Source organism: Temnothorax longispinosus, chromosome 6 (assembly GCF_030848805.1).
Source record: "Temnothorax longispinosus isolate EJ_2023e chromosome 6, Tlon_JGU_v1, whole genome shotgun sequence".
NCBI lineage: Eukaryota > Metazoa > Arthropoda > Insecta > Hymenoptera > Formicidae > Temnothorax > Temnothorax longispinosus.
The window spans coordinates 17422713-17437845 of record NC_092363.1 but is presented as its reverse complement, the minus strand read 5'-3'; the positions used below and the strand labels follow the sequence as shown (position 1 = coordinate 17437845).

The 15133-nt window shown below is 39.5% G+C and overlaps 1 protein-coding gene across 1 annotated transcript; it reads left to right on the top strand.

Annotated features, from left to right (window-relative positions):
* The first annotated feature begins 1517 nt into the window (after positions 1-1517).
* Positions 1518-14851, top strand: LOC139814627 (uncharacterized). The gene is made up of 12 exons (XM_071781042.1): positions 1518-2251; positions 3773-4037; positions 6423-7303; positions 7378-7504; positions 7588-7779; positions 7901-8079; positions 8455-8540; positions 8790-9009; positions 9127-9429; positions 9552-9734; positions 10568-14042; positions 14408-14851. The coding sequence occupies exons 1-12, from the start codon at positions 2200-2202 to the stop codon at positions 14538-14540; spliced, it is 6096 nt and encodes a 2031-aa protein (XP_071637143.1). The 5' UTR covers positions 1518-2199; the 3' UTR covers positions 14541-14851.
* Positions 14852-15133: the final 282 nt, after the last annotated feature.

Here is a 15133-nt window from a genome sequence, read left to right as displayed (position 1 = left end):
ATAGGCTACGATAATTATATTTTTTCTTTAGTTTACACAGACAAACATTATTCTGATCAATTATTATATCGTAATGATAATTTTTTAATTGTTCATACCATTTTTCTCTCCGAGCGTGATATCTTTTGCAATAAATTTCTTGATTATAGATCGTTTCTGTCGATTATAATTTTTTGAGTCATGAGAAAATCATAAGATGTCCATTAGTAATATTAAATTAATTATTAATATCATTTTGATCGTGCGAGAAGAGTAGACCCGCGAGTATCAATCAAATTATTACGTCAACTCGTTCCGTTCAACACGACGACCGTAGAAGCAGCTTTAACAAAAAGCCGCAATGTCTTCTCTTTTCGCACGATTAAGTTGATATTAATAACCAATTTAATATTACTATGCTAATATCGAGCAGTAACCATCGAGTGATTCGAAATGCAGCAATAACGTTTGCTAACTAACAAATTAATATTAGACCGGCGATCTGCCCGATGACCAAAATTGTCACACAAGTTTACTTATTCCACATTTCTTTCTTTTTTTTTTTTTTACCTTTACAGCTTTTAATCCTTTCGAGATCGAACGATATTCGTCACAGTGCGATTGACGTGTCCTGCTGCACGCGGCGCATTCTGATGCAAGGCTGTGCACGGATTTGCAAAACAGATTTTATTAATGGCAATTTTGACGCAACGAGTCGGGCAACGGCACGCGGCTGAATATGCAACGAGCAACGCGAGTATCAATCAAATTATTACGCCAACTTGTTCCGCACGACGGCCGTAGGAACAACTCGCTGACACAATGGTCCGCGTTATATCCCCGCTCTGCGAAGTACAAAGTACAATACGTAGTTACACGTAAGGGTGGAACGTGATGGACCGCGCGCTTTATATACGTAGGGTCACACCTTTCAAGCGGAAAAATAAAGAATTTCTTCCTCTTCACCGGATATCCATCCCTTACAATTACATGGGAATATCATGATTAAATAAGGGATTTACAAATTCATCGCGTTCTCCGTGTCTGGCGGTAGCCCACTTTTCTACCGCGAGCCGCGCACCCTCCGGCGTCGCGCGGCCGCAAAGGCCCGCGAAGGCCCAGAAAACGCATCCGGCGACCGTGTGTCCCCTCTTCTCGCAGAACCGCCGCTCGTACTGTCCGGCTCATGCGTCGGGCTTTACACGGATCTCCCGGCCGTGCACGTGCATGTGCACAGCCGCGTTGCGAAAGAATTATGCGGGGCACAAGGTCCGACCGGCCGCTCGCCGGTCGAATTTTTACCAATCGAAGGTTACGTATATCGCGGCGAGTTGGATTTCTGCTGCACGCATACGCTACAATGCATATACCTCTCCTCTCTCCGCTCTTTTTCTTTACGTCCGCCGACTCCCTCGCCCTCCTCCGTTCTCCCGCTTTGTGACGCGGAGTTCACGATCGTGAGTCATATCCGCGCGAAGGAGTCAAGACCGAGTAGCCGGGGATGAGATTTCGCAAATTTTTCGCCGAACGGATTATTCGTGCACGGTCGGCACAATGCGACCCTAAGATCGCCGCTAAAATATTTTATAATCGACTTGAATCGAACGAATTAAAGTTTCCTTTCGTGGTAATAAAAATTTATGTCACGTAGCATTTGAAAAGAGTGCATGGAAAGAATCGGACAGGTCGATCTACTTTCGTCCACCTTTTCCAATTCGATATTATTATTTATTTATGAACGGTAGCCTTCGATAATTGCAAGTTCCGCGAGTTACTGGATTTCGGTCGTCTCGGTCTTTATCGTCCACGTCCCCCTCCAAGCAAGAAGGTGAACAACGGCGACGAGGAGGACGACTCCAACAACGGCGAGGACGTCGACGACAAACGACCGGCACGACGCGGAGGAAGAAGAAAAGAGAGACGAGTGTTCGGTGAAGCCTACCGACCGGCTATTTGGAACACGGCCGATCAGTTCCTTCGGCGCCTTCGCACCGTGGACGTGGACACGCGGACGTCCTTTGTCGCCGATTTCGTACGCGCGCCTCTGTCCCGAACCGGGTGAAGACGAGACGTCGGGGAATCCCGCGAAAAATCGCTCGACGCGTCGTGTTGCCGAATCGATGACCGATCCGAAAGGATTAGAGCCGAGCTTTGTAAATCTGCTGCGAAAAAACGAAGTTGATCGGGAAAAATGTTTCGTGAGATAGTTCAGGACAGTTCATGATAAGGCCTGGAGTCGGTCGATTCGTCTCGTTAAAAGTATCCGGCACGAGTAAGTTTACAGTAACCGATGGTGCGGAGAGAAATTAAAAAGAGTGTGATATGCATTTTGATTTGTTACACGTTCGATTTGGGTTACAAATAAAGTTACATGTTACATGTTTACATTTTTTAATTTATAATGAATTTCAGAATGATCATGAAAAATATCTTCTTTGTTACTAGACAAATTTTTAATAAAAATTAATAAATACTTTTTTGACACCTAGTTTGAAAAGAACTGTATAATAAAAAAAATTTTTTTTTCTCCAGACATACCCGTATTACCTGTGAGAAATATATAGCGTGATTAATTTTACCGACCTAATTTTCGCGTTTGTATCTTTTTTCGTATCGGGCTGTATTTCTTCATAGAATTCGCTTTAGCAAACCAAGCAAGGAAGTTACGGAGTTTTGCCTTTTTCCGGTAAGGTCACCAGTAGGAAAGCTCGCCATATATTGCCATTAGTATAATTAACCCAGATTTTCCCGGATTTATGGTGAACGGCACGCGGGTCAGAGCCGCACACTGCACATTATAACAGACGGCCGACATGCCTTTGACTGCGAAGAAATAGCAAAAAATTGCATCGTTCAATTGCATAATGTTACCAGACTATAACTAATACCTGTCGTGTACAATTAATAACATAGTCATAATGAAAAAAAAATTTCAGTTAATTGTTTCAAAGTTATCGAAAAGTCTAAGTATAGAGAGCCTGAAAGGTCAGACTAATAAATAATCATACATCGTGGCGCAGCAAGCTGTAACTATAATCATTATATTCGCGAGCATTAAGTCGTATCATCGTTGATTGGATTACCGGAGTCAATTAAAAGTCAAAAAAGACAGAAGCTAATTTAAAATTTTGATGAAAACGCGATTAAGAGAAAACCGTTGAACGTGCCTAAAAAGTTGCATGGATCGTGATACAATTGAGACGTGAAAATATAGTCTTCATCCGGGAGGAGAATCATTCTCGTGTACATATATAATATACATGACGCGGCGCTTAATATATTAACCGATACTGACGGTTATGTCCGGCGACGTTGCAAATATGATGTGACGTTTATAGCCATCAAATGCGCTTCATGCTTTTCTTTAGTGCTGCTATTCAAAATCTGGCCTCCGCAGTTTTCAGTATATGCGTGCTACTTTTTTCAAGCGTGAAACGACGCTGTCTGATTAATAAATTTTATGCAGAATAACTGTTATGATCCAATGTGTTACGATCAATCTCATATCATTAATATGTTCGAGACATCATAGAGATTCAGTCGCAAACAATGTACAATTCTATTCAATATACAAATTAATTAAAATAATAGAAAAATATTAAGTATTAAAAGTATAATTTAAAATTAAATTAAATTAAATTAATAGAAAATACAGAACTTATGACATTATACTCGGGCTGAGATTGCAATCAGTTTAAATAAAATTCCAATATCGTTTTTTAAATCCCTATACTGTTTCTCGTTACGTTTGCAATTACGTTTTGCAATTATCGCGAGATTACTGTTTGTTTAGGGAAGATATTCGACAATAACGCGAAACGATATCAGCAGTGGCACAATGTCGGAGGGTTGCACGAGTTGCAGAGGCGCGAATTATGCGAGTGGCACTTTGCAATTAGGCTCGACTGCCGGTGGCAATACCGGAAGCTCGTCGCCCACGTCTGGGACGACCTGTACAACTACAAGGAGAGTCCAGGTCCGAGCAAAAGTGTTATATGGCACGGGCAAAGCAATAGCGAACTTGCAAGCGCAGGAAAAAGCGGCCAGACACTGACGAGGTAATTCATAATAACCGTAATTAACTGCATTAACTGCGATGAAATATGTGCACCATATACAATACCACCACCTTCCCGACAGGATAATGCTTTAATAATTTTTTCATTTTTTCACTTCCTTAAGAATTATTCAAAGATTTTTTACGATTTTCAACTATATACTTCGTTAAACTTTACTAAGTTTACAATGAATAAAAGATAAATAAGAAACAGAATGGAACTTTTAATTCAAAATTAAAGCATTATAGAAGTTCAACTTTTTTAAAACACATACGTAATATAATAATATATCATTATGAAAAAATTCGCAAATTTTAGCACATTAAAAGTAGTATCCTTGCGATAAATCAGTAGTTGAAAAATGTTTTAAAAAGAATTTAAAATTGTAGTACCGTAAAAGAGATGGCTATTACTCTAAAGAAAAAAGTTCATTTATTTCACATTAATTTTTTTGCTTCTCAATAACAAAAGTTACATAAAATCGTATAATCATAACATTTAACGATACATTGCTAAGAAAATATAATTTTTCGAAAGTCATTCAACTTGAGTGGAATGGATGTAAAAAATCTAATTCGACGATAACCGGATTAGTAGAAACATATTAGACTGTCAACGATCAACGGACGGCAGCGATCAATCGAGAAAATGTTAATCGTACGACACGCTGATTAGTAGTATAATCTCATACATTTCGACTTGTCTTCTCGCCGATATAATGAGTGTTCTGAATCCGTATCCAAGAAACCGTAAACACCGTAACACAATTATAGGAAGCTCGATCTTACGTCTTCCTGCCGCGCGATGCCCGAGCAAAGCGGAGTCTTCCCGTAACGAGATGATTAACAGCGGACAGTCGAAATAACGAGATAACGCGTCGGGGCGCCGCGGATAACAGTAAAAATACGCAAAAAACGACGATACCGGCATCGACGAACAAAAAGCAAAGCCCGGAGGCACCTCTTCCTCACGGATAAGACCAGTCGGTCGATCTGATCACCGGTTAGTACCTGGTTAACCGTCCTCGAGAAGGCCGCCGCCTCGATTCGACGATCCACGCGTATCTCCGTGTCATTTCTTTTTTAATTCTTCATCTTTTTCCCGTTTCTCGATCTTGCTCTCTACCGTTTCCGCGTCTTCGTTCGACACTTTACGATTTCGCGCTGCCGAGTATGCACCGCCGAATATTGTGAATGCAACCAGGGTCGTGTGTCGCAGGACAAAATGCACTTTGCAACTTTGTGAGTCGATATCGATAAGTGTTTTCGCTTGTTCCTGATACAAACGTACAAACATCCTTGACAAATCGCATATAAATTGTACCCTAATCAGATTTGTAATCAAGATACTTGTCCGTTGTTTTTAAGCAACGCTTGTCGACGATGTTTGTAAATCTGTACTAAATTTAAAATTTTTAAATATTAGAGAAAATTTTTCTCTAATATTTGTGTAAATGTTAATTAAATTCTCGAATGCAATTTTGAATTAATATTAAAGATTTAGGCATATAAATATTTTCGTTATAAATATACCTGCATGTTTCTACGATACATTCGCCATCGAAAAATTCAAGAAAAGATCTCTCTCCAACGACTCAACAAGGTCAATATATAATATCTTTAGTCCATCGTGCCTTTGCTGTTCTACAATTCGCGATCCCGTTACGTCTCTCTCGATCCTAACGCCTCGCGATGCCGAGTTTCATTTAGTGAATGTTCGACTCATCCATTCCTTCTTTTACTTTTTTCCTTCTTTTTTTAAATTAATATCTCTCATCGTTACTGTTTTTAATTTGCTTCACCCAATCGTTTAGTTATTATACATGTCGATTTTCACACCTTATTAAATGTCACGTGTTTTATGATGACATAATATAGCAAAAATAGAATTATTTTTTAACGTCACAACGTTGCAAAATTCAATTTATATAATTATATTTTGTTACAATAAGTCTACTTCAAGTATTTATTTAAATCCCGTGATACGGGAAAAAGAAGAGAAGGAGTACGCGCGTTGCGATAAACGGTACCGCAATACGTTGTATCGTGAGTGTGAATGAAATACCCGTGTTTGATTATGCAGATTAGCACGCGATAAAGTCAATGTCACGAGTGGGGAAAAACGTGACATAAATGTCGTTTGAATGTTACTTTGAGCACGATCGATATCAGAAACTCGTGCACATATCAGTGAAAGTCAGATCGAAATGACATGCGAAATGCTTTGAAACACTAAAATATCCATCGATCCATAAATCGCTGATTTTTATTCTTGCCTAAAATTAGTCATCAGCAAAAATATAAATTTTATATCTAATGTTATCTTCGCGAGGCATACATGCACGTGTCACGTTTATATGTAATAAACAGTTGTTATTTTTGTCAGCCTCATCCTTTCTTCCCTCTCCTGCGCATTGTCATCGAAACCGAGGGAAGCGAACGATAAACCAGAATCCTACACGAAAAGCCAAACGTCAAATCACGAAGTAAGAATTTCCGGCAAACACGAGCAATCGTTTTTCACATCAACGAACGCTCCGAGGAGGCGAGTAAATATTTCATCGCACTACAATCCTTTAACCCCACGGATCCAAGAAAGCAACGCAAATACTTCGTACCCTGTCGAAGCAGCGCGCTCGAAAGACGTACAGCAGTTGCTGGGGAAAGAGATAGAAGAGGTAGCAACGGATGTGTTACAGCCGAGAGATTCCGACGGAATCACGTACAATCCTGCGAAAGAGACGAATCAGACAGGAGATGGAACCCGACATGAATTTTTGAACGTATCGCGCATTTCTGAAAACTCCGCAGTAACAGAACCGGTGGCGAGAGAAAAGGAAGATGAAGAAACCAAAAAGACGAAAGATAAACTCGAAGAGGGATCTTCGGCCGGATCGCTGAATAATGCGGGTATCAAAACTAATACTTCGAAATTGTTGAGCAATGTGAAAAGTAACGCCCCGCAACAAGTGAAGTTTCTTCAAGAACGGAACGGTGGCGTGCAAACAAATAATGATTCTAATATCGGTGATATTTCGGTGACGAAGGCACATCCTGCTAAAAAATCGAACGACACCTCGACTCGAGTGACCGATGCAATCGCGGAAACGCAGAGCGCCGAATCGAAAGTCGGCAATCAAACTCTGAATGACGTCAATCAAGAGAACTGGGTAAACGAGGAGAACGGTCTGATGGAAGCCGCGAATTTTGGATTGCAAGCCATGCACGATCTTTATTATATTCAGGAGCCCAAATTATATTCGATGGGTAAGCGTTTAAAGAAAAATTCATTAATCCCCCGATTTTAATTTCAAATCTTCACGTACGAAACGAACATGCAGGTCTTTATCTGGAGAGCGATAATCCAGCGAGATACGTAGCGGCGTTTAACGATCAGTCGGAGGAAGCGAGAGACCTCGCGAGATTCGGATACGCGGCCCTTCAAGGTACTACTATGTTCTTAAAAAAGTAAGTTTCTAGTAAGTAACAGTAAATTTCTAACGCTGAAATGGACACTGTTACGACTATTCCTATTCTGAACGTTTTGTCAGGTTTCCGAATACATCGTTGGAATTACCTTTATCCCGAAGTAGGCCTACCCAAAGAACCTCGCTGGAACAACAATGTCCACGAAGGGACCCACCTCGATGTCCACGGGCTAGCTTAAGATACAGAACGTCTGACGGTAGCTGCAATAATCTGCAAAATCTCTGGTGGGGTTCCGCGATGTCTGCGATGCGGAGGTAAATATAAAATATAAACGATGCGCGAGAGATAAAAACATTTTAACAATCTCTGAACATAAAAGAAACAGAAACCTTCTCCTTTCAACTTCCGTGCTAAAAAATTTATCATCATACTCAGATTTCTTCCACCGGAATATGACGACGGCGTTCAGAGCATTAGGAGGGCGAAGAACGGAAGGGCGCTCCCAAGCGCACGAGACATCACGACTCTAATCCATGAAAACAAGGACGTACCTCTGGCTTCCGTTACTCACATGCTAATGCAGTGGGGACAGTTTGTAGATCACGATTTGACAGGTGCGTTATTAAGAATTCCTTTAATTTTATTTTGATTTCGATCGTTTTTTCAAGATACACAGAGAAAAATAATCATTCTACTGCCAAGGAAAGTACTTACTTATTTTATTTTATTTCGTTTAAGTACATAACCGTATTAAATACTTAATCCAAATCTACCACAAAGTCATTATAAGCATTACATTTACTCAAAACATTATTCTGGTTTTCAAAGACTTGTGTCAAGATATTTGAAAACTATTAGTATAAGAAAATATTCTTTGTTGTAAGAAGACTTAAAAGAAATAAAATAAAATAAGTAAGTGCTTTCCTAGGCTGTAGAATAATTATTTTTATGTGTGTACGACTGTATAATTATATCCGTCCTATTAATAGCAACCGGTCAAAGCAGAGGATTTAATGGCACAATACCACGGTGTTGCTTACAAGGAGGCATCGGTTTTCAATCGCCAGAGTTCATGGTAATAAATTAACCAATGATTATATTTGTAACTTCTAGCCGTAATACCGATACCGATCCATTATAAACATTCCAAGACATTTTATTTGTACAGATATGATTCATATCGTGTCGATACAGGTAACCATATCAAACTGCAACATTTATGAACTGTAACTTTTGTTTCGCTTAGCAAAAAGTTCGCATTTTGATATTCCCCGCGAGAAAAAAACACACGAGAAAAAAATATATTTCTAATATGTGTCAATAGCATCCGGAGTGTCTTCCGATAGCAGTAAATCAGCGCGACAACTTCTATGGCCCTCTGGGTGTAAGGTGTTTGGAATTCCTCAGAAGCGGACCGGCTCCTAAAGAGGGCTGCGAATTTGGCCCAAGAGAACAATTAACCCAAGTGACCAGTTATTTGGATGCCTCCATGGTTTACAGCAGTAACGCCATGCACAGTGACAGTCTGAGGATATTCCGTAACGGTGAGTGCGTCAATTCCGACAGTTTCGATGGAGAGAGAAAAAGAAAAAGAGGAAGAAACTCCCTTCCCGATTCGCCTAGAATTCCTATTTCATTCAACTAAAATTTTGATTTTCTAGGCTTGCTACAACACGGAAGAATACAATCGCGAAGACCTTCGTTCCTGAAACGCGAATCGGATTTGTGCACACGCGGGTCTCTGTCTACGACTTGCTTCCGGGCCGGCGACGGACGTCTAAGCGAGCAACCTGCTCTCACGTCCCTGCACGTCGTCTTTTTAAGATTGCACAACAGGATAGCCACGGAACTATCCGTCCTGAACTCCCATTGGAGCGACGAGAAACTTTTTCAAGAAACTCGAAGGCTCGTCGGCGCGGTGGTCCAACATATAACTTATCGAGAGTTCCTGCCGATCATTCTTGGTAAGACAACGTACTTCCAATTCGGTAGTTACTGCATTCACTCGAAGATAACATGATCGATAGTATCGTAAAGATTAAAAGAGATAAAACGTTCTGAAGTAAAGCAAACTAACGTTCCCCAGGCCCTCAGGTGATGAAAATCTTTGACCTGGAAGTTCTTAAAAAGGGTTACTACGAAGGGTACGATCCGACCGTAAATCCCACCATTGCAAATTCATTTTCTACAGCGGCTTATCGATTCGGACACTCCTTGGTCCAGCGGAGTTTTATTAGGTTTGATAGCGATCACAGGCCTATCTTTAATAGTGAGTAAAATTATTACAATAATATAATTATTGCAAATATTATGTTATTATTAGATATTTAATATTATTATAATAATGAAAAGAAGAATAATATATTTTAAAGCCCATTTTTCAGGCAACCTATAATTATTTCAGAAATCTAAAACATTTCTGTTTATAATTTTATATATAATACGTAACATATAAAGAATCAAAATGCACATATATAAAGTATATTTTAAAATACATACATCAAATACGGCATATAAAGCGATAAATATAATTTTATTCTAAAATCTGAAGAAAATTATAGGTCGTCTAACAAAGAAGTAATATTGTATAAAGTCTTTAGTTACTGGATTTAAAATCAGATCAATAATTTAGCACCAGTAAATATAAATTTTAGAGAAAAAATAAACTTTTATAAGCGTAAATATTCGAGACACGTGCCCTATGCTGCTGCATTGCGGTGTACTCGCTGCATAGTAGAGTACACGGTAAAATGCTTACAGGCGTTGCAAAAATACAGTTACATTCAATATTTATTAAATAGACTTATGTGGCACTTACGTTTCATTCTCGGATTAAACATTTTGTTTAAAAATCTTAAAATATACTTCTATTTATTAATTTGAGATATTCAGTCTTAAAGATATCTGTCAGATACAATTTTGAATCACGATATATAAATATTTAGACACAATGTTTTTTTTCTAAGTATCTAATGAGTTATCTAACAAAAAAATAAAAAGCGGTTTTTTTTATTAATATAACGCTTGTAACATGATATCATAATTAACTTCATTAAAACAAAATTGAGCAGTAATCAACACGAAAAATAAATACTGTCACAGATGTTTCAATTCACGACGAGTTCAGCAATCCTGCGAACCTGGATACGGCGGGATCCGTCGATCGCCTTCTTCTAGGACTAGTGAATCAACCCTGCCAAAGGCGGGACGAATTCATAACCGAAGAAATAACGAATCATCTTTTTCAAACGCCCGGTTTCGCATTCGGCATGGATCTCGCCTCTATCAATATTCAGCGGGGAAGAGATCACGGTTTACCGCCTTACGTGCGATGGCGCGAGCCTTGTGGCCTGTCCCCAATAAAAACCTTCGAAGATCTTGACAGAGTGATGTCGCCAAGCATCACGAGAAAATTTAAATCGCTATACTCGTCGGTGGAGGATATCGACCTCTACTCAGCTGGTCTGGCGGAGAAATCAATGGTTGGCGGCCTGGTCGGTCCGACTTTCGCTTGTATAATCGCTCAACAATTCAGTAATCTGCGACGTGGCGATCGATTCTGGTATGAGAATCCCGACAGCGAAAGCAGCTTCACCGCCGGTCAGTTGCAACAGATCAGACAAGTCAGTTTGGCCCAAATACTGTGTCGAACGATGGACGGCATCAAGACCATACAACCGTTTGTTTTCCTCGCGGCGGATACGTTGAAGAATCAACGTTTTTCTTGCAATGATCCGGCCATCGGGCATCTGAACCTCGAATTCTGGGCCGAACGACCATCCGAATTCATAGGCGACACCGGCAAGTCGCAGAAAGCTAAACGAACAGCGACCGAGACGAGTAGTTCTGTTTCCAGACAAAGAGAGGAGAACATCAATACTAAGAAGAAAAAACCTAATTCCGAATCGACAAAGGTTGCAACTTCAAAGCCTTTCCAGGATAGCGTTAACCAACAGAATAAAATCGTCCTGAAGAGACCATTTGGACGCCCGGACTACAACAATAACGTCACGATCGTGGTCCAGAACAACGCTGTAAACGCACCTGTTTTCGTAAACGAGGGTATTTACGGTTCGCATATCAAAATACAGGAACAGCAGCCTAAACCAAGCTCAAACCTTCACCATCCTTTAATAAATCCTCTGTATCGACCGCAGGGGAAACCTATACCGACGACTATCCCACATTCACCAAGTTCTTACTTAGCACGTCAGCCATATGTTCCCTACACTTTCAGCGATCCCCATAATCCGAATCCGCTAGCCTACGGATACAGATCGCCTGCTTTCGCACAGGATGACGACGTCGTTTACGACAACTACTTCGCTAGTAGTCCCAGGCCTACTCTCTACACTTATTACACGAATTTCCAGCAGGCATCTACTACTAAAATCCCAGAGGTTGACGGTTATTTGATTAATTACGGACTCTTAAATCACGACTCACTTCCAACGCATACTTATGAAAGACCTAAGCCTCCAGAAAATTTTGGACACTATGAATTAAACGATGAACAAAAACCGGCGCAGAAACCGAATTACGGTGGTCCTAAACCTCTGACAAATATACAGTTGACCAGACCAAGTTATGCATCGAGTGATGAATTTTATACGCACAGACCAAATTATGATGAATATAAACCTTTAATAACCACACGACCAAATTCTCGACCAAGTTATGCATCGAATGATGAATCTCATCATACGCACAGACCGAGTTATGGTGGACATAAACCTTCAACAACCACACGACCGAACTCTCAACCGAATGTGTATATAGTAAATAATATATCTCATCATATCCACAGACCAAGTTATGACGGATATAGACCTTCAACGACCACACGACCGAATTACGTATCGAGTAGTGAACTTTATTACACGCATAAACCAAGTTACGATGGACATAGACCTTCAACGACCACACGACCGAATTCTCAACCGAATGTGTATATAATAAATAATGAATCTCATCATACCCACAGACCAAATTACGATGGACATAGACCTTCGACGACCACGCGACCGAATTACGTATTGAATAACGAACCTTATCACACATACAAACCAAGTTACGATGGACATAGACCTTCCACGCCGCAAAATTCCCGACCGAATTTCGAATCAAACGATGAACTGTACAACGGACCAGATTATAATAGACCTAAACCTCCAGGCAACTCGCAATCAAATGATGATTTGTATCACGTACAGAGACCAATTTATAACGGATTCATAAGCTCACTAAACTTGCGGCCAGACAGGCCGAATCAGGAACCATATGGCATACAAAAACCAAGCAGTGTCGAAAATTTCCATTTACAAAACGATGATTTGATTAACAGACCGAATGAAGGTTATCCTGCTAATTCTAATAAACCACAATATCAGGGACAGTGGAACGATTATCAGAAGAGACCTAGCGAGAAACCGTATGATTACGACGATCCTGATGTATATCAGAAAAAGCCGAACATTAAACTATCAAGTTATAGCACTGACAATTCTCATCAAATATTATCGACTACGAGGCCAAGTAACGAATATAATTCTCAATTTTGGAAAAAAGACTCGGTGCATTCCATCAAGGATCCTGTACAAGGTGGACTTTATGGATCTGTTCCGATTTCCGAACGTGAAGGAACGAATATTCCTTCTTATCAAAAAAATACGCCTACAGATTCGAGTACTTCGTCTTCTACAAATAATAATTACAATCGATACTCTGATACTACTCCGATTTATCAAAAAATACTGTCGTCCACTCAAAGTAGTTGGACGGATGTCTCACTCTATACGAAAGAAAGCAGTACTCAACCTCCTTTTAGCAAAGATCCGTTTTACAGTTTACTTCTATCCCACCAGAACCCAACAATTCACCCGAATTATCAAAAAGACAATCAATCAAAATTATCTTCAAAGGTGTCAGTCGACAAACTCCCTGTAACTGACTCATACAAACATGATTCTAAAAATCCCACAAAATCATCCAGTTTAAATGAGCAATTATTATCCAGCACTCCGTATTGGTCAGAAACTTCGACGATTGGTGTTCAAATACATAAACAAGAGGGACACTTTAATTCTAAACCAACGAAGGTACAAAGCGTCACAATCGTCAGCGAAACAATCGAGACAGTCCAGCATCCTGGCCATTCCGGATACATATCTCAACACAAAGCTACTAGCGAAACTCCGAGACCGTTGGCGCAGCCGAAAAAAACCAGCGTACCAGTTACCAAGAAAGCTGGACAGTATTATTACGAGAGGAATGTGTTGCATCGATATCCAGGCGAAGTAGTTGACCAAATTCCCAAAAATAATCACTATTCGACAGACAGGCCTGAGGAGACACTCGTTCGAGAAAAGGCGTCTGAAAAGATTGCAGTAGAAGCATCGGTTACTGATGGTCCCGTAACGAACTCTAAAGTGAATCAAAGCATCGATAGTAAATTGACGACGACACCTACGCTCATGATTACTGATCATGATAATCGCAGAGATGACGTGGTGGACGACCTCGAACGTGCTTTCTTGGCAGACATCGAAAGTGTTGCACCGACTGACGTTTCCGACAGGTATTTCTTTTAAATTCTGCTTGCATGAACAACTGCGCTTTGAAACCGCAATGTATACAAGATGTATACATCGCCCACATGCTTTACATAATCAACTAGCCAAACAAGTGTATATTTCACTGAGAGACACTACTTCGCAATAGTCGTAATATACCTTTGATTAAATGCTTTTAATTGAATACCTTTAATATCATTAATTCAGTTATATCTGTTTCTACATTATGTTCATGACAGGTAATCTTGAAACGCTAATAAACTTTTATAACTCGTTTTACAACTTCTGCAAAAGTGTCTTTTTCTCCTTAGTTAGCGAGTTACTAAGATATAACTTTACGCTTGTTGAAATATCTGACTTTTTTTTTTAGAGCGAATCATTGGGTGAATTTGCAAGAGGATCTGAATTTAGCATCAATGGAAATTCCAGCAGTTCCGTTCGATGAATCCGCGAACGCCAAGGAATTACCTAAGCCCATTAAATCGCGGAGTCACGCTACTTAAAGTTCTACGCTTCTTAATTCGTCCTCAGTACTTTCGATTCCCGAATGAAATGGAAACGATAGAAAGTTTTATAACTTCGTTTACTTATATTATCGAATATCGTTAAAATCATTTATTTCGAAAAAGTACAGAAATATTAAACCAATGCTATATATAGAGAGAATTACGAAATATTTATTTTAGGCTTCACTCTCTTATTTAGCAAATATAAGTAAATATATATTATCTCATTCAGTAAAGTGTATCTATACGTTTAGATGCTAAGTTTTCAAAAGAGTATTTATCTGCAGAATAATATCTTTTTTAAAATATCGCACGTCATAATTTTATAATATTATTTTCCTATCATCTTGCCGCGAATAAACGACAACGACAATAAAATTCAATATTAGCGCAAGTACACCGAAACTCGAAAAAGTAAAAAAAAGTTACAAGTAAGTATCAAAACAAAAGACATAATTATTGTCTTTAATCTGCACATTATTACATATCGAAAGAGTAGTCTAGAATATAGCCCAGATTTTACGGGAATCAAGTTTATAAAGGTATTTGTTATATCTAAGTTGCCTAGAACTATGTAAGTAGCGTATTTT